At 36.5% G+C, this 25,851-nt stretch overlaps 1 protein-coding gene across 1 annotated transcript in view; it reads left to right on the top strand.

Annotated features, from left to right (window-relative positions):
* RABGAP1L (RAB GTPase activating protein 1 like) overlaps positions 1-25,851 on the top strand; it is a gene marked incomplete at its 5' end in the record, with an annotated part of 248,601 nt that overhangs the window by 117,285 nt on the left and 105,465 nt on the right. Inside the window, one exon of the mRNA XM_080623938.1 lies at positions 17,337-17,450. Coding sequence (XP_080480064.1) covers positions 17,337-17,450 — 114 coding nt within the window. The remainder of the gene's footprint in view (positions 1-17,336; positions 17,451-25,851) is intronic.

Raw genomic sequence — 25,851 nt, 5'->3', positions numbered from 1 at the left:
CTTCCAACTCTAAACACCATACCTGGTTTACTGCTTCATCCCGTGATCATCACAGTGTCAGTGATGAGTGGGAATGTTAACCTTAACCCATACTAGTGTAGTCTCTGAATGTTTTCTTCCTTATTTTTCTTCCTTATTTTTGTTCAGAGGTTTCCCAGTACTGCTTATTTCTCTCTTGCAAGGTTTCTCCCATCATTCTGTGAATTATTGATGAAGTGTGCTCTTGGAGCATTTGTTCATAATGAATAATTTCAAAGACAAATAAAAGACCCCTCTGCAAATTTAATGTATTGCCCTTTTTAGTGTGTTGTATTGCTTTCTTGGAATGGTGCACCAGGAAAAATAATTCAAAACAAAAGCTATTTTATTTGAAGTTTTATGCATTATGTCTATTTCTTCTATGAAGCTGCAATATGTGACATATCTAGGATGACTAAGAATGATAGGCAGTTATGTGATTTGCAAATGGAATGACAAATACTTCTTTTAACTTAGTATTCTATATATTAGCATTTTGGGTTTATATGTTAAAGGACATAAAAGCAAGAGAGGGTAGATCAGGAAGAATTACAAGAAATTCTATGCTTAGAAGTAAAAAAGCTTAGTTTAATAAATAGTCAGAAAATATAATACTTTGATAATGTGCCTTTTTCACTTTAAATTATGATTGGCTTATTTTCCCTACAAAGAGTAATATTTTCTCATGAATGTAGTTACAATCTAAAATATGTTTAGATTAATTATATGATGGGCCTGAGAATTTGGAAGGATCAGTGCTATCAGATTGCATTCCATTTTCTTATAAACCAAAGTTTTAATTCATGTATCATAATAGGTTGTTTTTTCCTCTTTGTAGCTCAACCTAAAGTGTGCTTCATGGAGGAAGGGATAGCCATTAGGTCAGCTGAGAAATATACTGAGTTGACATGTCTGCTGGACATCATGAACCAGCAATTTTTGCGCATGTTATTAGAAGAAAGGTGGAAACACCATTTGCCCTCTTCTGGGTTCAAGTTGTCTTTGAGGCTGAAATCAGGAGTACTAAATATGTAGTGTGCCCTTTCTTCTCTTTCTGCCCATCACTTTGATTTGTAATGAGCGCTTCAAATAGTAAAATACATGAAGTGCCATAAGGTAATTAAGAATTGCAATAGATCTGGTAGATCCTTGGAGTTTTAAACCTGGAACCTTACCTTCCACACACTTTTTTCTTATTTTTTTTTTAATTTTCCTATCACTCAGATTTCTCTTTTTTTATACATAACTGCCCCTGCTTCTCAGATTGGGCAGAACTTTTAGGTCATTTTTCTATTTCTTGCTTTGAAACAGCAAATATAGCTGCAGGAGAACTGTAGAGATAATTTTAAATCTGTCTTCAGGATGAACTTCTCTAATTTTGTCCTTTTTTCTATAACACAAAATGTGGCTGATCTAAAAATAGCTGTCTGTGAACTTTAGTGTTGTTAACTGCTGATTGAGCCACTGTCACACTGCATTGGTTCTTAAGGCCAACAGTGTACAGAGAGATTTAATGGGGTTACAGCGTTAAATAAAAGCTTTTTCAATTATAAACCTAGCATTATCTGTTTAATGACTAGTTCCCTACCTTACTCTGGGACACATACTGTAATTTGTTTATTTAAATTTTCATTATTAGTAAGATACTTGTAGTTTTTTGATAGCTTTGAAAAAAATTATGCATTAAGTCAAATACTTTTGCAGTCTTTGAAGATAAAATATTTGCCGATTGAGATAAAACTTGGGGAAAATAGTAGCTGTCATGTAGAAGAGGACTAAGCAGAATAAAGGTGTGAGAGACTCCAGGTGCTTCCTGCACTTGCATTCTTTGTTCTGCCTGTAAATAGCAATCTATGTTCATGCTTACTGATTGTTTACAGAAAAAGTTGCAGGTACTTAATGGAAAACTTGTACCATATTCTATTTAGACTTAGATCTGGTTTTATGTATTTTTGTTGTGTTTTGAATCTTTTATATTCTATCTTGATAGACATCTATATCGTGGGATATTAATGTCTTCTTCTGCTTAATCTGTCTGTGAGAGGCTGTAACCCACTTGTCTGTAACAGCAAATTTAGTTTTCAGTCTTGATCTTGAGAACATGAAAGTGCTGATAAGACTCAATATTGCTAATGTCCTGATCAATGTTTGTTCTGTCTGTTAAGGTAATTAGTTTAGTTTTTGTAAGAATAAAGTAACTTAGATTGATTACTAGATTAGGTACACCTGCCTTTTGGCTCATAGTTGTAAAGCAGTCTGGGGAGTTTTACAATTCCAAAATCTACATTGAGACTGTTCACCATAATGCTGCTCTGTGCTAGTTAGCATATCCCAAAAGAAATGGGAGTCTGTCTTCCACTAAGCTGGTCCTTTGACTGATAGAATTGTTTGTTGGTTTATTTACATTGTTTATATTTGTCAGCAATAAGAATAACTCTTGTAAAGTAGTTTTGTCCTTATCGTTCAGTCCTTACTTTCCTGTTGGGAAATGAATGTATTTGAGAAGCATGTCTTTTCTTCGGGACTTCATCCTCTTGACCATGCTGTATGCTCCTTGAAAGTGATGATATACACATTCCTACAAACCTATATGGCATTTAGTTTTAAAACAGTAATAAATTGCTTTTTACCTTCTAGATTGAACTTCCTATGTTGAAAATTGTAAAACATGGATGAATTTTTATGAGCCAAGTGGTCCAAAGTAATGTAGGCTTTTAGTCTGTAAGCCCATAGATACTTAAAAGGCTGTGAAATATTCTGGAAGGAACACCCTCTGAAAATAGAAAAAAATATGAAGAGAAAGTGACTGGTAAATACTACCTACATGGAAATATGGATGTTACATATAAATAAATGGAAATGGATATATAAATGAATGTGTGCTGTTACAGAAATGTAGATACAAAAGTAATAAGAAGCTATGTTTATTTGCAGTATTCCCTTATACGCAGATCTTTTGATTAATATTTCTTTCAATTTGCAAGTTAACAATTGTAAATAGTGGTAAAAGTGGCAAATACGTTATTAAAACACTGCAAGTGTAAAGCATAAGTGTGCCAAGGTCAAATAGGTAAGGAATTTCACATTATAACCATATGAAATCTGAAAGTGTCTAGTAAGAAATGTGATGGTGAAGTATAATGCAAGATATATAATGCTTGTCAGAAAAAGTAATGAAAATGGCCTGAACATTTGTTATCTGTATTCTTTTCGGTCATACCTGTAAGTATCCAGATTAGAAAGTAATACAGTGCATGCAGTGTAATTTTCAGTCTCACTTTCTGTCTGTGTTAATAATTAAGTAATTATTGTGTACAAGTAAGAAGTAGTATTTAAAAAAGCCACTATCCACTTAAGTCCAAAGTGGATAAGCAACTTTAAGAAGTTCTCTTAAAGATGATCTACCATCAGCTGTATATTGTAGGAGTTAAAGAATTCTTGAAGCACTAGAATTGTTTTAATAGTCAAGTATATGCTTATAATGCTTAAAAAGGAAAATAATCCTTTCACCTATCTAATAGCTATAGCTAGCTTTTATGAAGTTCCATAGCCTGCATAGAATAAAACTAACTTGGATTTTCTTTCAAACTGTTTTTTGTTTATTTAAAATGAAGATAAGTTATTTGGTTTATAGCTTCCTTTTATAAGTTAATGAGAACTAAATACTATCTACCTGGTACTTCTCTCTTGTCTCCCATCCTGTATCTTGTTTTGTTTCTTCTTAGTCCTCTCCATTTCACCACCTCTTCTTGTCTTCATTTCTGTCCCTTCTTTTTAATTCTGTTTCCCTTTCTCCTGCTTTAGATTTTAATCTCTCCTGTATTTCGTTCCGTGCTTGCTGCTCATTGTCTTTTGCACAGTGAGAGTCTGACAGAACTTTTTTCTCCAGTGTTGTGGTTTAAGCCCAGCTGGTAACTCAGTACCACGCAGCTGCTCGCTTACCTCCTTCTTCCCCTTTCCCTGGGTAAAGGGAGAGGGGAGAATTGAAAGAATGTAAAACCGGTAGGTTGAGATAAGAACAGTTTAATAACTAAAGTACAATATAATACTACTACTAATAATAACAGTGATAATGGAAATAACAAGGGGAGAGAATATAAAATTAAAAGGAGAAAGGAAAAAAACCCAATAAACGCAAGCGATGCACAATGCAACTGCTCACCACCTGCTGACTGATACCCAGACAGTTCCCAAGCAGCAGTTGGCCCCTTCTGGGTAACCCCCCAGTTTATATCCTGGGCATGATGTGCTGTGGTATGGAATACCTCTTTGGCTAGGTATTGGTGTCCTTTGTCTTGGTCAGGTGTCCTGGCTCTGCTCCCTCACGGCTTCTTGTGCCCCTCCTCCCTGGCAGAGCATGAGACTGAAAAGACCTTGATCAGGTTAAGCATTACTTAGCAACAACTAAAACATCAGTGTATTATCAGCATTATTCTCAGACTAAAGCCAAAACAGCATTGCATCAGATACTAAGAAGAAAATTATCCCGCCTGAAATCAGACACCCATTTTGCTGTTGACCAGCCTGTTGTAAGTACATTTGGAAGGTACTTGAGCTCATTTAACCACAAGTTGGAGCCTCTTCTTCATTTCAGGCAAATATACATATGATGAAGTAACAAAATTTCATGAAAAGTGTTTTGTCTGGAAAGCTGAGAGTTAAAAAAAGGAGGAGGAAAAGCTAAATCAAGATTACCCCTTCACTGTAACCTTGTCACTGTATGTTATCCTTCATTATACAGCAAAAATGTGCTAGCAGTTGCACAGCTCTGGGGGATACGTTTGCAGATAGCAGCTTTAACTTGATCTGTCTTGATTTATAAGGAGTGATTTTTGTTGGCAGTTTTGAGAAGGCCTCAGAATTCCCAAATACCTTCCTTTCCAGCCAGGCTTGCTGAGCCCTGTGGGAGGTACCTTTTGTTTCTTTCCAGTTTTCTGTCATACCTGATTACAGGATGCCTGTTTTGTTACTGCTTCTGCCAGTATCTTTTCAGGTGTTCTTAGAGGTGAAAAGGATATGGTGACATGGGAGTTTAATTTTCTGGGGTTTTTTTGTAGGTGGGTTTTGGGCTTTGGCAAGGCTTTGCAGTAAAACTTTGTGTGTGAGAATCAACTGTGTATTACATTAAAAATGAGGAAGTAGTTTTCTTTCTGTTAAATGTAATTATCTAGTAACATGGTAAACAAATCCTCAAAGCTATAAAATTGTGACCCTTGAAAAAGACTCATAAGAAAATACACTCCAGTCCAGCTGTGGGGTGTTGTCTTGGTGTGGCTAAACTTCATCAATTTAGCCTTACTTAAATGTTACATGGCTGCTGGCTTTTAATGTAGACCTTAACTTAGCTGAATAACAGAACTCAGCCATGTTACAACTGCAAGTGCATGGTAGGTGCTTCTGTAGCACCTACCATGTAGCATTAAAACCAAGCCCTGTCTCATGGTATTTTTTCAGAAATATCCCTTATATGAAGGGGTTATAGTCTCTGTGGTTTGTTTTCATTTTATCATTATAGCTTTGTTTTATTCTTCCATGCCTTAGGGTTTATATAGAATTGAGTTAATTGCATCTTTTGATAATGAAATAAGCTGTCTTCATGTGTCTCATGGTTATTCCTTGCTTCTTATAGGATAGGAGATCATCGATTTTCCTATTTGTATTGCTCACTTAGAATTAACATATTTAAACAGTTTCACTTTTGTTATGGAGAGTGTACTCATAGACTGACAGAAATTTTGTTCATATGTTACTTCTGAAAACGAAGGGATTCGGTAAAAGATCACTATGAAATAACGGTTTGATCTGTAAACTCAGATAACCTTTCCATCATAATCAGCATACTTGGAATAACTAAACTTAATAATGAAATAAGAGATGGATATAGGCTCCCTTGGTTTCTTACGAGGAGAGAGAACAGCTGAAGTATCCCTGATATCTGCTTAGTCCTATACAGTGCCTATATAAAATGCTTGAAAAATGTTTAGGTACACTGAAAAGTAGTATATAAAAAACTGATAACATCTTAAACTAAATTAGGGTTATTTTTGTGCACTGTGCTATCCTTGCACTGTCTGGTCTTTTTTGTTATGACCCATATATGACCAGATAAGTACTTTCTAATGTCAGCACTATATTGATCTGAATCTTAGGAGGCACTGAATCTGAAGTGAATTTCAGTTTTCAAACAAAAAGAATAAAGTAGATCAATATACAAAAGCAAAAATTGAGCTTCTTTTGAGCATTTGCACACAGCCTCATAGGTCCCAATTACATGCATTGCTCTTTAGCATGGCCCTTACTTTGTCATATGCAGTGGTTACACTGTTGTCTCTCAGCTGGGAAGAGTGAGAATTCAGGTCTTATGCTGAATTCAGAAATCACTGTAAATGCTGGTTTTGCTTGAGAATTGGAGGCACAGTTAGAATGAGCTAGTTTGCATACTAGTTTCTAGCACGCTAGAGGCTGACCGGCCAGAAGCAGCTTTGCAGAAAAGGACCTGGGAGTCTGGAGGACACCAGTTTGAACAGAAGACAGCCTTGGGCCCTTGATGCATTCAAGACCAGTGGTATGATAGAATCAACTTATGTTGGAAAAGACCTTCCTCCTGCAGCAGGAGGTGGGTTGACAGCAGGTTGAGGGAGGGGAGCCTTCCCTGCTGCTCAGCACTGATGAGTCCCTAGTTCTGGGCTCCCAAGTATGAGAGACATGGACATACTGAAAAGGTCCAGTGAAGGGCCTGAGAAGGTGAAGAGACTAGAGCATCATTCCTATGAGGAAAGGTTGAGAGCTGGAACTGTTCAGCCTGAAGCTAAGAAAATTCAGTGGATCTTACCAATGTGTACAAATACCTAAAGGGAGGCTATAAAGAAGACAGTCAGGCTCCTCGTCAGTGGTGTCCAGTGAGAGAAGCAGAGACAGTGGGCACAAAGGAGGCTCCATTTGAACATAAGGAGAAACGTTTTTACTGTGAGGGTGAGCACTGTTAGAGACATTCAAGAGCCATCTGGACATGGTCTTGGGTGACCAGCTCTAGGTCACCATGCTTGAGCAGGCAGGTTAGACCAGATGATGTCCAGACGTCCCTTCCCACCTCAAAGATTTGTGGTTCCCTTCCAGTATTTTTCCTCATTCATTTGTCTAAAACTGTATTAAAGACTTCTAGTAATAAGCTCAGATATTGATGACTTACTACTATTGATGACTAGGCAGCTTCTGCTTAAACTTAATTTTAGGTATGTGTGGTACTGTTAGGTGAAAGTGCTGTGTTCCTTCTCCTTGTAACTGGGAGAAAATCTGAGGAAACAAGTGAGATATCTAGTCTCCCTGTATCAGCATCTTTAAATTGCTTACATCTACGAATCATCTTGAAGCAAATTCCAGAGCTGCATTCACAGTACACACCACCTGTAGTGGCAGTGGTGATTGCTCAGCAGAGACCTGGATGACTACAGTTCCAGTGGCTGCCTTCAGTGCTCTGAAGGATCCAGTGAGGAAACATACATCATGTTGTCCAAATTGTAGATAAATAGAACTTAAAATTATTTAAAAAACAGCAACAAAATAGAGCAAAACATTAAAGGCAATGGTATACTAGCCTTATATAACTTCCTTTAGTTCACAGAATCACAAAATTGCTACGGTTGGAAGGGATCTCTGGAGATCATCTAGTCCAACCCTGCTGCAAAGACAAGGGCCACCTAGAGCAGGTTACACAGGAATGTGTCTAGGCAGGTTTTGAATGTCTTCAGAGAGAGACACACTCCATGACCCTCATAGGCAGCCTGTTCCAGTGCTCTGCCAGCCTCAGTGTGAAGTTCTTCCTCATGTTGAGGTGGAACTTCTTATGTTATAGTTTATGGCGATTGCTCCTTGTCCTGTCACTGGGCACAACTGAAAAGAATCTGGCACCATTCTCTTAGCACCCACCTTTGAGGTATTCATAGGCATTAATGAGATCCCCTGTCAGTTTTCTCCAGACTGAACACGTCAGCTCCCACAATCTCTCCTCATAAGAAAGGTGCTCCACGTCCCTGATCATCCTCACAGCCCTCAGCAGGACGGTCTCCTATAGCTCCTTGTCTTTCTTGTACTGAGGAGCCAGAACTGGACACAGTACTCAAGATGTGGCCTCACTAGGGTCGAATAGAGGGGGAGAATCACCTCCTAAACCTGCTGGCAACATTCCTCACAGTGCACCCTAGGATGCTATTAGCCCTCAGGATGCAAGTATAATGTTGTGGTGTCTCCATAATTACTTCTGTGTTAGGTATAAAAGTGCTTGACACACATTAATTGCTTATTTGTGGATATTACCACTCCAGATTTACCAATGAAGGACTTGATGGTCAGAAGTAATACACAGTATACAGTTTACCCAGAACTGCGTCAGGTTCTGACAGAGGCAGACATGAAAACCCTGTGCTTGTATTTCTGTTTCCCTAATCATCTGTCTGACCTTTATCTTCTGTAATGTACTGTTTCCTCAGGCTGAAGTAAAGACTTTAAGATCTTGTCAAAAAGTGATTTTGGTCTTATATGCTTCCAAGAAGCCAGACTCTTTGGTCTTACAGTCTGATGTCAATGCTGAGTGATACAAAGGGCTGTCAAGTCAACAAACCAACCAGATTTTGGATTTCTTGTATAAAGAATAGAGTAGGTTATAATGAGCTGCTTGTTCTTAATAGTTCTGGAAGATAAGTGGTTCAAAAAAGTACATGCCTCTAAAGAACATAGTGTCTTCATAGTAAAAAAAATGTAAAGGTGGTGTTTTCACATCAAGTGTTAAAATTAAAACATCCAGGATATCAAGTGACTGCTTGCATTGTTGTAGTTGTTGTCAGGGAGCAGATTTGGGAGGTAGCTGACTTGTCGTTTTTTACTTATTGTAAACATTACAGCTGACCATAGGTCTTGCTGAAGTGTTTCTGTCTGGATTATTGCAAGAACTCAATTGTTTAAGAAAATGAGGAACAGGCATTTCCTTTTTGAAGAAGTAGTCTGTGCACTTCAACGACTACAGGCTTAAGAACCTTTTTAAAGTCAATATATTGGCAAATCTTTTTGTGCATTGTGCTACAAGGTATTTCCTCTTTGTTAAAAATCAGCATGACTGAACCAGATAAACTTCCTTGATATTACAGCATTTTTCTTTTTATTAACATTTTGCCAGCAGCAAGCAATACATGCTCCATCCTTAGTGGTGGTCAAGGCCAGGTTGGATGAGGCCTTGGGTGGCATGGTTTAGTGTGAGGTGTCCCTGCCCATGGCATGGGGGTTGGAACTAGATGATCTTAAGGTCCTTTCCAACCCTAAATATTCTATGATTCGATATGCTGAAGGTTAGGGTGTGCTTAGAAGGCTCTGTGTAGTTACGAATTTTGTTAGAATTCTTTCTTAGACCTGGAGTCACTCAACTTGTAAAGGAAAAGTCAAGAAACTCTGGAAAGCAGGACTTTCTTAATCTTAAATGGACCTGTTACACTGATATGTCATCTTTTGATTGCAAAAGTAGGTTTCATTTCAGAATTCTTAAAAATCTGTTAAAAGAAATGCTGGTTAGACAGACATCTTACTTGGTCAGCGATGCTGCAGGAAAGTAATCTTTTAAGACCTAGGTTTTTAGTGAAGTTTGTTTTATACAGAGTTGTTTTTTTTTAAGCAGTAACTATTCTTTTTTATGCTTCTTGTAGTGAAGACTTGTAGGCATTTGTTTAAATTGAACTAAGTTTTTTAGCACCATCAATTGAGGTAGATAAATAGAAGTCAAGGATTCAGATATACCACCTTTTCCATTTTCTGTAAACAGTTTGCCATGAGTTTTCCACAGTCATCTGATATTGGTGCAGTTTTGTTTGTTGGAAGCAGGCCTTACCTTTTCAATTGCTTCTGGAATTACCCAATGAGTTGGTAGGAGAGTCAGAAATATCTGAATTTCAAATTACAGATTAATCACAAGCACATTTTTTCCAACTGTTGCAAATGCAGTTGTGTGTCTAAAAGAGGAGACATAATCAGAAACCTAATCTAAAAATGAGCAAACCAGAAGGAACTTGGATAAAATTAACTTGCTACATAGATAAATCTGTAGGTTACCTTTTTGTCTGTTTATGCGATAGAGCTGATACACATTTCAGAGGAAAAAGATGGATGAGTAAACTGAATAACTTGCTTTTTACTTAGTCTAATATCTTTTTACTTAGTCTAATATCTTCATGTCCCCTGGAGAGGCCAACCTTCCTAAGTAATGGCTATTAAAAAGAAGAGCAAACCCAAGACACAATCTAGTGCTTAAAAAATTCTTTCCAGCCTTTAACAGAAGAATGCTAGATATGATATCTGTTAACGATCACATTACTCAAATGAAGCCCCCAATATAATGAAATAGAAATTGAAATACTTTAATATCTACAAACAAATGTGCATTGCCCTTCATGCCAACTATGCATCATATGGGGAAAAAAACCAAACCAGCAAACCCCATTAGCTAGTGTACAGAACACCTTATCTCTTGTGGGAGATCAGGGAGCTTTCAAGGTAAGTGTTTAAGAGTAACTCTGAATTCACAGCATAGCATGCCAATGGCAAGACATTGAGCTTGGTGCATTCAAAAGTTGATCTCTTTCCCAGCAGCACAAACAGTGATTTAATTCTGACAACATCTTCTACAAAGGATATGGCAGAGTAAGGAGAATAAATTATGTATCTGTAGCGGTCAAGAGAGGGAGGGTGTACAGACTAGGAAGAGAAGGAAAACAAAATGTGAAGATAGTAAAGGTCATGGATATTTTTTGTTTTTCAGAACATGAGCATGCATACAGAATTGATCGGTTTGTGTCTGATCTAGTTTTTCTGTGATTTTTCATAGAAAAATGTCATCTCCTCTGTTGCTGATTGACGGCTCAACCCTGTTAAGGTCTGAGTTGTTTCTTCCTTACCTCTGTGACTGCTACAGTATCCCTTTTTTTATTATAGCTACATAAGGAATAGTATTTACATAGGTATCTTTATTATTCTAGTACTACCTTTTTCTTCTGTGTAGCCTTAAAGAAACTTGGAGTTGTCATTTGCTGTGGCCCAAGTCTACCTCATCCAGCATCTTGTAGCTGAAAACTCTCAGCACCAGCCTCTGGGAGGGTTAAAAACCTCATGCTGGCCAGTTGGTCAGTGTGTCCTCATCAGGGCTGCTCCTCCTTCCAAATAGTTTTAGGATTGAAGTGCTAAAAGAAATGCAATGACAGCCTTTCAAAATGAGCCTTGTTTCCCATTTCCTTGCTACTTATATGACTGATCATGTAAATAATAGAACAGTTCAAAACACCTCTTGGCCAATCCAGTCCCAGTTGTACTGTATCTATAAAAGGATTAGAGTCCCATTCCACAAGGTGTTTAACAATTAGAGAATTGGGTATTTAGAAGTGATGGGTGATTTTGTGTTTCTAGTTTAAAAATGAGCATGTTGTAGGTGCTTTTCTAAGGACCCTGTCTTGGAATTCTCAAAATTTGAGGCATGAACAGCTGCCTACCACCTTCTCAAACACAGCTTGAGAAGAATGGGGCATAATTTGATAAAAGATGTCTTCTTCCTTGGGCAGATCTATATTAGTAATCTGAAACTTTACACTGACAGGAGAAGAGAGCCTTTGACACTAAATTTAGATCCTAGCTTGACCTGCCAGAAGCCCAGGACTGCTCAGATTTAAGCTATTGATTTGGCCCCATGTCCAGAAGGGCTGTTGTTTGTTTCTGCTTGTAGAAAGCACTTTTGCCCAAGCAGCAATAAATACAGCTCACAGTGAGCCAGAATACGCAAAGTTCAGCTGACCAGTGTATTTACTGAACTAACCTGAATACTATGTTCACTTTAAATATATTGATATGTAACAGTTTAAAAAAAAAGTCTCTGAAGAATAGTCCCCTGCTTTTTTCTCTGTTTCTGTTTCTCTGTTAATTAGTACTCTTTGAGTATTATATGCTCTCAGCTGAATAAAAGATGATGACGACTGAAAGAAAATCTATTTATAGAAAAGAGCTGAACTGCAAGGTATATATTACAAAAATGCTACAGAAGAGCCAGGCATAAGCCAAACATCTTTTACTCAATGTTTTTAAAAGGAAGAGCTATTGAATTTTTCCCAAATACTGATTGATAGGAAACGTGGGATTTTTTTTAATCACACATTCTACTTGGAGGGCTATAATGTGTATGGAAAATGATGAGGGGAAAGGGGTTTATGATGTCTGTCTATATGCTGGCACAATGTGACGGCAGGTTTTGCTGAAAACTTGAGTTTGAAAAGGCATCATTAATAATGAGCGTCAAAGCTACATGCCTCTTACGCAGATCATTTAAAACCCGCACTGACTGACCTCATCTATTTTGTGTATTTTGTATTTGCTGCCTATTTGTAGTTGTGTGTTAGAGAATTTAAAGTTAGCATTTGTACTCCTTTGTGTTCTTGTGTGGAAATGTACAGGACCACAAAGAACTTTAAGGAACAAAATAAACAACATGCAAAAAATCCGTTCCTTCAGTAGAATGCTTAGGATACTTAAACAATATCACAATGTCTAATAATGTGCACTTGGCAAGTCAATATTAAAATTTACGGCTTTTCAGGATAGAGAGGCATGGCTTTATTGAGGGTACTTCTAACTCCCACTATTAGCAGGTAGTGTGTTCCACATCATATGTCTGTGGCTAAACAAGAGTGATGAACACCTGTGGCAGCACGGAATTTTTGATTTCTATAAAATGCATAAAAAAGTTTCAATATCTAATCGTGAAGGAGCATGACACATCAAATTTCCAGGGCATGGTAATTTTAGATGTTGTTGAAAGTCCCTTTTGAATTTATCCATTCCCTCCCCTTTTCCCCCTGCATTCTTACTCTCCTTGGTACTTTGGCTATATTTTAGTTTGTGAAAAGGTGGAGCAGGGGCAGGACAATTTGATGCAAAATCAGCTGTTTAAACTTCACCAGAGATGCAAACTTTTTAAATGGGCCCAGTCAGATGAACTTGTACTGAGTTTTCAGCACATGCACATCATACTGTTTTCATATGTAAAGGTATGTGTTAAAACCAAACTTGAAGGAGTTCAAGATTAGAGATAAGCTTTTGGAAATTAAGTACAATGTGAAAATTGCTTACTCATATGCATAATGGTACAGTCTTGATCATGCATAATTCTGTGGTTTTGGTTTGTCTTTTTCCCAAGATCTCTGTCTTGTTATGTACAGAATAATAGAGTTTGTCTAATGAGCAGCTTTTTTTTTTTTTTCATTTTTTCTTTTTTCTTTCTTTCTTCCCCCTTACAGTTTTCATTGTGTAACCCTGTGCCTTGCTATGAGCCACACAGATCAGGATTTGAGGGTGAAGTTATTTTCCTCTTCAGCTTTTCTGCAAGACTCATTGCTACAGTATTTCAGTGTTCAGATCTTAATTGATTTTCATAACACCCTACTGAGATTGGGAATTACTATTAACCAGGGAAATGGAGCACAAGGAGATTGAGGTCAGAAGTACTACTCAGTTTGAATGCCAGGCTTGAGACACTTGTGACCTGTTTTTTTCTGGGTTGGGTTTTTTTTGTTTAGTATGCACATAAAACTCGTGAATTCACTTAATTGCAACTGTAAGTAATTCTGCATTTCTCCATATTGAGTCAACAGCTCTAATACAGGCAGCTGTATAGTAAGGAAAACTCAGGTGATCACTCATGGAGTTCTTTGCATAGGTGATGTGTCTGGTTTTGTGTAAGTAATATTGGGCAGTAGTGGGGAAAGGATCTGAGTCTTAACACAGCACTGAGATTTTATGCCCCAAGAGATTTTTCTTTCTTAAAACATTCTTCTGGCTCATACCATACTTTACTTGAGTTCTTGCCACAAAGGAAGCAAGGCTCTACCTACAGGAGTCTCTTCTACTCCCTAACCATAATTCATCACCAGAATGATGACATGACAACAAATGAGTAGAGGTCTTTTTTTTGGAGTGTGTGTAAAATGTTATTAGTTAAAAAATAATACCTGATGTATGTGGATAAAGACTGTCCTCTATTTTTCAATTTTGAGTGCCTTTGTACCCTTAATTTTCTTTTGTCATTTATTTGATAGAAACAGTTTTCTGTTCTCTTCTGTATTTCTATGTTAGTCTGCCTTCTGGCATTAAACATCCATATTCAGCAGCATCTTAATAGTTGAAAATGGCAGCAATGTTAAGGAGTTTGTATTCCAATACAGTTGCTTCACAGTTGAAGATGTTTAGTTGTTTTAGAAGTGAGATGACTGAAAGTAGAGAGCTTGCTCAGTAGGATGTCAGCTGTCATATAGTTGACATACGAAGATAATTCTTTTACTCAGTGGAATATTGTTTCTCTGAGCTGGCAGCACAAAAATGATTATCAGAAGTGAGAAAGATCATTAGAACGCTGAATGCTTTGACAGCCATTTCACCTTAGCTTTTTTTCATAATAAATTAACTAATAATGACTTTCTGAAGAACAAAAATCCTTTGAAAACCTAAATTAGGATAACTGTAAACTCATCTGCTGTGGTTCTCCTGAGAACAGTGCCATCAACAAACTCAATCTGGAAAAAGGTAGGAACATAGCCAATTTTTAAAAATATATTTAAGAAGTAAGTCTACATAGATTTTCACTCTAGATTGATTTCTTATTTTTCTTAGATCATGGGTTTATTGTATTTCAGGTGGATATTGTCTTTTGAGAGGGAGTTAATTCTCCTGTATTTCAGCTAAATTTTATTTTGGGTCCATTTAATTGTTTTTCTTCAGTTTTTTAGAAGCATCTGTTGTTATTAACACTGAATGAAGACTGCTTCAGGCTCCTTTTAACTCAGTAAAAGTTAATTTGCATTTGGGCCTTTACACATATCTTTGGTCCTACCTCAAACATCTACTTCGTCAACTTCTGTGTGCTCAATTGTACACTGGCCTCTCAAAGTACAGAAGTACGGGGAAGTCAAATACAGTCTCCCAGCTTGACAGAAAAGTGAGATGTGTGCTGGATGTGGTGCCTGCCTATAACTCTCTTTAAAATGCCTGGGTCTTTCCAAATTTGTGCTGAAGAATTATCGTAACAGGTATTTATGATGAACTCTGTAACTGCCCTGTACCAGTAGATCTTAAATGCTGTTTAAGGCATTTCTTCACAGTGTAACTAAGTTGTCAGATCAGTCAAGGAGGCAGACTGCAGTTATTTAATCTCTCTTGTGTTTGCAAGCCATGTAAATGAAAATGTTCATTAAAGAAGTCTAATTAGAGAACTGCTTATTATTAATTTTTTATTATTATTCTGTGTTTTGTTGCATGTGGTTTAGACTGCTGTTAGTTTTGGTTGCATAATAAAAACATCACCTCTGTTTGTAAGTTTTCCTTTTCGTAGTACAGAACAATATGGCTGGTATGTTACAAAAATACAGATCAAATTGTTTTCTAAAGATGTTGTACTAAAGACGTTATTGTGAAGTGAAGGAAAGCAACAGATGAGATCACTGAAAATTAAGACATTGTAAATGGATAAATTAATGATAGCAAAGATTTAGAGAAGTTGTGAACTTTAGGGAGAGATTTGTGAGAGAAAAAGGAGGAAGAGTTCTGTGTGCAAGAACTGGAAGATTGTGCCAGGTGCAGAGAGGGATGGGGAGAAAAGAAGAGGCCATAGTTTAGCATGGACGGTGGAAAGAATGGAAGGAAATGAGAACAAAGATGAGAATAGAAGATAACTAGATTTGAAAAAAAAAAAAAAAGAAGATAACTAGATTTGATAAAAAAAATTTTTTTTTTTTTTTTTTACTTATTTGTGATACTCAGTTGAATGCTGTTAGAAAACATATTGAAGTGATGTTTATGCACATTATGACTTCAGCTATTTTGTAGCTGCCATTAAAGTGAATGGAGAAATATAATGATGGGTTTTTATCTGTGGGGTAGCCTGATATAACCCAGGGTAATGTCTTTATGTGTATTTGTTATGGATGGGCCCAAAAGGAAACTGTGCTTAGTAATTGCTGTGAACTTCTGGCTAAGCCCCTGCAGGCAGCTGTGTTACTGTATGCGAAAAAATTTTTTACAATGAGGGTGGTAAAATACTGGCACAGGTTGCCCAGAGAGGTGGTGGATGCACCATCCCTGGGGACATTCAAGGCCAGGCTGGATGTAATTCTGGGCAACCCGGTCTAGTTGAAGATGCTCATTGCAGGGGTTTTGGACTAGATGACCTTTGAAGGTCCCTTCCAACCCAGACTGTTCTGTGATTCTATGGCATAGGCTCACTGTAGAGGCTTTATGGCATTAGGAACCCACCTAAATTTGGGAGATTTCCCGGTTGCTGACTCCAGCAGGTGTAAAGAAGCTTTTTTATGGAGAATCGTGGATTACAAACTGCACTCTGAGGATTTAAAAGCTTTTGTGTAATAAAGATATTTTATTTTCTAAATAAACATATGCAGTATTGTAAGCAATTGCTTCTTTGTCTATAACACTAGATATGTCTAGGGAACATGATATGTCAGTTGCCTAAATGTGGGCATTTGGTGTAATTTTAGCTGTCTTTGTGTATTAAGAACATCCACATGGAGCTTTGCAGACATGATGCAGCATTTATAGCAGACTTGTATCTTTCTGCAGTAGCAGCTGCTTACCAGGCAAGATAATCGTCAGGCTTCTAAAATGGTATCTGACACCAATGTTTAGGCACCTGAACTTATCCTTGGTTGCTAGTCAATGTAAAAATATAATTGGATTGGAGATGGTAGCAGGGAAATGTAGGGGATTCATCTGAAAGTGTAACGTTTTCTGGTACTTCCTTTCTTTTTTGTTCTTTTGAAGACCACTTAATGGTGAACATTGAATGTTCCTAAGTAATAGTTCTAATTTGTAATTAACACGGTTTTTATGGTAGACTGATAACACATTTTAATATTTCTGAGCTTGCAAGAGAGAGAGACAGTCTAATTTTTTATTTTTTTTTTAACTCCCTGAGGTGCTGTAAGCATATGCTCTGTGGTAAAAATGCACCTGCAATTGGATAACTAGTAATTTCCTATGGGTTTTAAAGTTGAACTGTAAGCCTGAAGGACAGAAAACATGCCATGTTGCTCTTGTTAAACTGTCAAAGTATTACTGCGTATGAGACTGGATGATTTTCAGTTTCTTCTTAAAGCATTTTTGGAGGATGAGTCAGTAAAGCATTTATCTAATTTATCCACGTTGACTGCACATTGAGTTTTATATTCTGCTATGTTTGATTACAGTGTTACTGGGCTAATACATTGGGATTTTTCTTTATTTTCTTACAGGATTCTGCTCAAGAGAGTGTCATTACACGAGATATTCATCGTACGTTTCCAGCACATGATTATTTCAAAGATACAGAAGGAGATGGTCAGGAATCTCTATACAAAATCTGTAAGGTACAGTCAGTGCTCTGAATTTTAAAGTGTGTTCCATATTTTGCTGTGACTGTGTTTTGCCCTGCTAACCATGTTCTGATCTAAGTCACTAATCAATACTATTTTAAAGCTTTATTTAGATAGCATGTGGAGAGTGCAGTGTCTCTACAGTACTTACTGGATAACCTGAAGTATTTTCAGTAACCTTGCATTTTGTATCTCCTAAGATGCATATGATAAAAGTTAGGCTCAAGTAAGGTTTTACTAAATAGCAATTTGATAGCAGAGGTCCGCTTCAGTATAAGAATGATGCAGTAAAACCTTTTTTGCTTTGATGGCAGAGAGGTTTGCAAAGGAAGAGAAACCCTCAGAGCAAGCTCTGCTGTGAGATTAAGCAAGAGTGTCTCTAGATAATTATCTAGAAAACAGGCAGTTGACCATTCAACAGGCAATGTGTGTGCACAGATTTTCACTCATACCTCTCAATCACCTCTGATCAAAGAAAACTTTATATTTTTTTCCAATTTGCACATGGGGAAGTTGAGGTAATAAATGAAAAGATTGGTCCATCTTGTACAGACACTCATTGCTTAGGAGAGATGCAGAAGGTAGAATATTGCAACAAGATAGGTTGTTCTCTGGCTGTCAGTTGCAGATTTTATTGTGTTTCTGGCAGTCAGTTTTCATTTTACATTTATTTCCACATGTAGAATAAATGTTTGCCTTAAACAAAGCCATTTCCACTTCCCTTCCTTTTTCTTGTTACTCTCTTTCCACCTTCAGTTGATTAATAGACAGAAATGATGGAGTTGTCATAACAAGTAGAAAAGAGTGTCCTGCCTTTGGAGTATAATGATACATATTCCTGTTCTCCAGATAAATTATGTGATCATATAGACTCCTATTAAAACAGTAATTTGAATGACTTAAATATATCTACATAGTTTATATACATTGAAGTTCACTGTCATGAGTAATTCACATTAGGAAAAAAAAAAGTAAAAATAAAGCAGCATAGAGAGCTTTGAACCAATTACACTGATTTCTTACCAACCTTGGAGGGCTCTAGAAGGCTACAAGAAAGCAGTTCCTGTGCCAATCTTTGAAAAGAACAACTAGGACAATGCAAGTAATTGTGGGCTTGCAGTTTCAGATCAGTTAAGTGAAAAATGGTGGAATAGCATTCAACTTATGAAGAATTAAATGTGAGAAGCATGTTACAATGAATGCCTATGAGTTTACTGAAAATAGATCTCAAAGGTAATACAAAAGAATAAGATAAAAGTACAGGTTTTATTGGTGAAGGTATTTTTATCAAAATCCTGTATATCACATAGTTTGCCATGCAAAAAATGTATACATGCTGGACAAGTCAGGGCGTGAACAAGATACGCATTGAAGAATTACCTGGCTAGCTATCAGTTTACTAAACATCAGCACTGAAGGAATGTATCTCAAACAAGGTGTCATGAAAATCGCTTGCTCATTTGATGTACTCTGCTTAGTCATCTAGGAGAAAACAGAAAACTAATTTCTGATAAAGATGTCTTGATGACACAGAGAAAAAGGGAATGGTAAATAATGAGATATTATAGGATGTATGGATAGATGAATCTTGTGTAGGAATAAAATTACTTGAGTAACTCAGTATTTTACAGCTGCTTCAGCTGCTTTTGATTACTGTGTCCAGAATTAAAGACAATTACTTCCACACTGGAAAGAGTCTGTAGAGCATGATGAAAGGATTTGGGCACATACTTTGGAAAGAAAAACTCTTTTTCATGTATCTGTCTATTTTTTCTAATAAAGAGAAGAAAAAGGAATGAATCTAAACTAGAAGCAACTTTGAGGAAGTATCTGTCTAGCAGGCATTTTCACAGAGACAGAGATCTCAGACCTTCCTGGGTTTTCTGTAGTCAAAGTGAAGAAGTCTGCTTGTCTTCCAAAGCTTGGGAGCCTTCTCTGCCTTCTGTGGCTCTTGCAGAGAAAGTTGCTGCAGATACTGTCTTCTTTTCTTGAAGGATCTTGAAGCCCGGCAGCATTGCATCCCAACTTCCAAAGAGGAAGTCAGGCAAAACCTCCAGGAGGCCTGCGTGAATGAACATTTAGCTCCTGAACAAACTCAAAACACAAAAAGGAAGCCTGCAGAGGGTGTAAGCAAGGCAGGTAGCCTGGGTGGAATACAGGGTAATTGTCAGAGCAGCCAGGGATCAGATTAGGATTTTTTTTTATGTGCTCATTGATTCAAAGAAGGATTTGGGAAGCACATCTTCCTGTTAGAACAGCCATATCCAATCTTTAACATTGCATTGTTTATAAGTTTACTGATTTTATTCTTGACAGCTTCTACCTACTTGCCAGTATTGAGATCTATGTAGATTTATAGGCAGCAACTTTTCCTTCATCCTTGCACTGTTTTCTTAAATGGGTATGGCTCTGTTCTGCAGATGATCTATCAATGGCTGGGTCTGTCTGGACCTCGATTTATGGTTGATGTGGTGAGTTTTAGAGAAATACTGTTAAAAGCTAAGCAATTTGCTTATAAACTTGTCATTCTATTGAGAAAGAAAATAATCCTTGTTGAAAGTAATATTGTGGCTTCTTTATATTACTAGAAGAACTTTTAACAGAGCTACTGGGCACTCGTCCTTCTTCTAATATTCAAGCAAGATATTTGAAGAATGGGATTATTGAATAAGGCTAGAAAAGGTCTGTACTCAAGTGGGAGAGTAAAAAGCTGAAGAGCATTTTCTTCATTCCCCACTGAAATGAGGGATGATCTGAGCTGTCACATAAAAAGGAAAACCATTAAAAGCTCACTGCCTCATTTTAACAGGTCTGTCGGTTTTAGTTCTGTCTCTTAATCTCTTCTTCAGAACAGTAGGAAGTCAGAAAGATGGAAATTTTTCAGTTGAAGAACATTTATGTGACGAGGTATCTAAAAATAAACTTAAGGCTGACAATGGTGATAAGGAATGAAAAGAGTTCTAGATTATAGATTGGAGATTTCATTTGGGGACACCGTATAAACTGGATTTGCAGAGAGGAAACATCTTTTGGAAAATAGTTCTGTCCTTGCAAACTTTCTGTTTAAATACTATGTGAATTCTTGCTCTGTTTAAAGAGCTCATTGGCTGCATTGTTACACATTACAGTGTATAACAGAATAGTACTCCAGACCTACTTCCATGCATACATATATAGATAACAGCTCGATGCTCCAGGGAATCAAAGCATTTGGCAGAATTGGCCCTCTCAGCTGTTTGGAGTGAACGCAGTGTGGAATTTGACATGAGATGTGTTTTGCCTAATTTTGTGATTAAAGTAACTCCTATTCAACAACCACTGTGACTTTACTAGGAGAAAGGGAGTATGTTTCAGGGAAATCAGTCAGGTTAGGTAGGTCAGTGTTCTTACTGGGCAAACTGGAAAAATAGTCACAATGCTTCCCTTTTTTTCCCAAAAATGTTTGAATTACTTTTCGAAGTTGGTATCAGTGTTTTCCAGTACACAAAGGCATTGTAGATGGATATGAGTCATTTGTATTATGACATATTTTGTTACCGAATACTTACCTCGTTGGTTGATAAAATTTGTAGTTTTTTCCTAATACATACATTCATACAGGTTTTATGTACAGGATCAGTGTGATAGCTGGTTTACTGTGAAAAGAAACACCCTATTTTGGTCATCGTTCCAATGTGTGACTGTTTGTTGGTACCCATATTAGTAGAAGGAATAATAAACAGTTTTTTTAGCAAAGCTAATACTGAATAGGCTCCGATATGTTACTGTTTTGGGGTTTGAGGCTTTTTTTCTGCTTTCTTTGCTGTATATGCTGAATGTGAAAATGTCTTTGAATCCCTTTTCTGTGACCAGGGATCACAGAATTCTTCTTCTTAGATCACAGCTTCTATACCAGGATAAGCTGCAGATGATGGCTTATTCTTTGGCTCACCCTTCAGCATGGCAGAACTGCTGCTTAGTGCTGTCCTTTAAGCTGTTTGTCTAACTTTCATTCTTTTACTTACATTTTAATTTCAGTTTCAACGCATCTTTTTTTCAGATGATCACCTCTTTTCAGCATGCACGAGTTCTTCCGTATTTTTCAATCCTTAGTATTTCCTCAGATTTACAAATGGGAAGTTTCCATATTTGTCGAAATTGGTTTAATTATTTGTCAGAGAGCAGATCTCTTTCTTTCCTACAGGAGTGTATTTGCCAATTTTATAATAAACATAGGAGCACAAATGGAATCAGTTAAGAATTCTTTTTCCTTTTTTTTTTTTTTTTTAGTTATTTTCTTTCCTCTGCATTGAAGAGTAATTTTAGTAAATATTACTGTCTTGTTTCATGCAAAGGATTTTTCGTGTTACTTTGCCTTCCTCCATTTACATATTAATAAGGTTCCTTCTTTGTGCATCTGTGCTCAGCGAGAAAGCAGTAGTACTGTTCTTGCATATGGTGTTTCTGCTGAGACTTTACTAGTGAAAAGGTCAGGATTGTGAATCTTGAATGCTGGCAAGAGAGTAAAGGCTTCAGTATGTTCAGAAGCCTGCCTGAATAAATGTGAAGATTTCTTCATTCTCTCGGCCCTTATAGCTGTGGAGGAGGCATATTGTATAGCATACACGTGCCTCTCTCTGATACTCAATTATGAGTAATTTATAAAAATAGAGTTTTCAGTTAACAGAGAAATTCCTTGTATAATGTGATAGATCCTAAATGCTGCAGTCTTAGGAATATTATTACTTACAGGCTGTTTGCCTTATAATAAATTGAGTTACAGAGTTTTAAATTATACAATCACTAAAATTATTCAGCAACCAAATGTGTCATAAAATACCTTGTTCAGTAAAAAGTCTGCATCAAAATATTAATGTTTTCCTGAGGTAGTCTGTTTTTCAGACACCGCGTGAGTCTTTTAACTCTAGTAAAACGGACTTCAGCACAGATGTATGCCTGTAACAAACATTGAGTAGATTCCCAAGATCATATCTATCATTTTCATAGTGACACAAAAATAAGTAGTGAGAGCAAATCAGGCTTGTAATTCTCCACCCAAAAAAACTTGCGTTCAATTCCTGTTACATTTTCCTGTTTCCTGGGACACAGATGCTGGATATCTCCTATGGCTGTTAACAAGTATTGTGCCAGTGTGCCTGTTGCAAAGAAGTGAGCATTTCCTGTGCCAGGAAACATTACTGACAAGAGAGATACTGTTATTGCAGACGAGAGGTGGAGATCTGTAGAGCCTCTGCTCTTCCCTCTGCATTGCTGCAAAGTGTATGTGGGGGAATGTAAGCTCTGGAAGTGTAAGACCTTTGTATGAGGCAGACACTACAGAAATTTTTTTTATGAGCTCTCTTTGGTTTCTGATGTAGTTGTAATGTTTAGTTTCCAATGTCATTGAGTTACTATGGTAAAGGAAAATGGACAGTGTGATTGTAAGGTTTTTTTTTTGCTAGTGTTTTGCATTTTGTTGTTTTAAGTACATTAGAATTTTCCATAAGTAAAAGCAATAATTTTCATGCTTATGAGGATGCAAAATCATGAAGAAGATTTCAGTCTGGAATTTCAAACGTATTCTTTTCCTTTTTTAAAGCTGCTGGGACCCATACACAGTAGTTGCAGAAAACAAAAATCTGAGGTTTTAAATTCAGATCAGCAAACTTTCCATTTGTCTTTAGTTCCTACTTGGAATTTTTCTGCCTACAGAAGATTCTGATCGTGGAAATTTTCCTTCATTAATTATTTTAGAGAAGAATTTCTGTGCATCTCTGGATTCTTCATGCACTTTCTCAACAGGCGATTCTCTATCATCAGCTTTATTTGAAGAGACTCACTATTATTCACTTTCTAATGATGTACAAATAACTGCATAGTAGTTCTCTTCAAAAGACAGATAACTATTAAATAGATGTTTCATTCTGTGAGATGTTCACTTAGTTAAAATGAATGAAGTCAGGCTTCAAGTAAGAATCTTCATTAAGTCCCATTTATGAGACAGAGAATATTTAAAATCTCAATTAACTAGAGAATTGTGATTGGAAATTCTCAAAGAGCTTAAGAAAATAATAAGTTGAAAGACTGCAACATTGTCACAGGTTGTCATGAGGAGAATCCCATTCTCTTGAAATTACAAAGTTACAGTGACTGCAGTGGAAATAGGGGATGTGGGGATGTGGGATTTTGCTCTTTTTTTTCTTTTTTTTTTTTTTTTTTTTTGGTATTTCATGTGGAAAGACAAAGTTAATGTTCTCCGGTCCCTTAAAAGAATGAATGTTAAATAATTAATCTTAGATCTTTTGTTAATAATATATTATGGTGGTATCTGTAGGCAGCATGCTTAGTTTTGAGACTATTTTGGTTAATGACATCGTATTTCAGAAATATCAAGTCCCATAGGTTACTTAAAACTAAAAAAGTATAATTAGAAATGTAATACGCATAGAGCCTCAAAAATTTCTTTGCTTTGGGCAAATACAATGAAATCATGTAGATTTTAGAGACTTCATTAAAAAAAAAAAAATATCTTTAGTTGCCAGGATTACAATGCTTTGACTTAACAACAGAATCTTTCTGTTTGATCTAATTCTCATGCAGAACTGAAGTATCCAAATATCTGGTAACAGCTGCTTGTGAAGATCAGATTTTGGGGAAGGACCTAGGGGAAAATAATTTTGAAGAGCAAGCAAATCAAGCAGTTAATTATTTTTTTTTCATGGTTTTTGATTGCTTCAAAGATTTTTTAACAATGCCATCCTTTTACTGGACATTTTTCTCTTCCTATATTCTATGTATATCTGTGTCCACTAATCAATTTGAATGTTATTTTAAAACAAAAAAGAATTAACGAGTATGTAAGGATTCGTAGTTCTGTGGATCGCCTCTTTTTACAAATATGTTAAGTTATTCATCTTCTGATTTAATCAGTCAATGAATGGTTTACTTGTTTACTTCCAGAAGCCCCATCCCATCCCCCCACCACAACCTTTTGGGGTGAACACTGCCTGTTCTTAATAAATTTTTAGTATTTTTATTACTTTTAATTTATCATCTCTTCTGATACTCAGAGATCTTTGAACACATCCCTTCTTAAAAATGGTCTGAGCAGGATGACAAGCCCTGTGGTTCTTCTGTAATAAAACAGACACAAGGAAAGTTCACATGGATTTTCTGCTATAGTTTAAATACAACTTTTCTACCTTGATCATATGTTTTCCTAGTAGAGGCTTTGCTTTGTCTTCCTGCTCTGGATGTGTTTCAGACAGATTTATTACTAGGTTTAATGTGTTTAGGAAGTTGATTATGGGAACAGTTCTTGGTCTTCCTTCGTATTTTTATATTTAACATGCAGAATGAAGATTTTCTTTCACCCTCTTCTGCCATTGTTTCAACATCTTTCACAGTCTCAAAAGGAGTATCATCTTATTTCTGATAACTTTCTGTATATGTTGATATATGTCAGCTTTGGAGGCAGTTTGTTCCAATGTGTTGTTTTCTCAATAGTTATTTTGAAACTTTTTTGGGTTAATTTATTGCAGTTCTCAGCAAATTGTTAGTTACCATGCTAATAATGCTTCTCATAACGTACTATGAATTTTTTAGCCTGGATTTTTTTTTTTTTTGTATGTAAAGTAAAAGTGTTGTTATATATCATGAAGAAATCATAAGTCAAATTTATTATTTATAATGCTGCATATCTTTTTGCAATACAGCTCTCCTTTCAAAAGCCGAAATAATACATTTTTCAGGAATGATATAGAAATAAAATACTAGGCATCCATAAAGTAATAGATTTTTGAGAACAAGGAGATGAAGACTCATGATGATAATAATTAACCAGTGGATGGTTCTAATTGGCCATATGTAATATTAATTTAAGTGTTGAAAGTGTTTTCTGTTAATTCAGGGCTTAGTAGCTAAAGATTAATTTTAAATTAACTTTTTCCAGGAGAATGCCCCTTTTTTTCTTTTTTCAATTCAGAGTTTTGTATCTGCTAATGTACATTTCTGGAGTTACTTTATATATTTTATTTTTGTAGCTAGAACTGGTTTAAACTAGTAAGTAGGCTGTAATTGTAGAATCATAGGTTGTGTCGTAAGGGACCTTAAAGATCATATAGTTCCAATCCCCTTGCCACAGGCAGGGAAACCTTCCACTAGACCATGTTGCTCCAAGACCCATCCAGTCTGGCCTTAAACACTTCCAGGGATGGGGCAGCAACAGCTTCTCTGGGCAACCTGTGCCAGTGTCTCACCACACTCACAGTGAGGAATTTTTTCCTAATATCTAAATTGATTCTGCCCTCTTTCAGCTTAAAGCCATTCCCCCTTATCCTGTCACTACTTGTGCTTGTAATAAATTCCTCTCCAGCTTTCTTGTAGGCCCCTTTCAGGTACTTGGAAGACTGCTTTA

Source organism: Psittacula echo (assembly GCF_963264785.1).
Source record: "Psittacula echo genome assembly, chromosome: 7".
Classification (NCBI taxonomy): Eukaryota; Metazoa; Chordata; class Aves; order Psittaciformes; family Psittacidae; genus Psittacula; species Psittacula echo.
The sequence above is the reverse complement of the archived record's forward strand: the minus strand, read 5'-3'. Positions and strand labels throughout refer to the sequence as shown.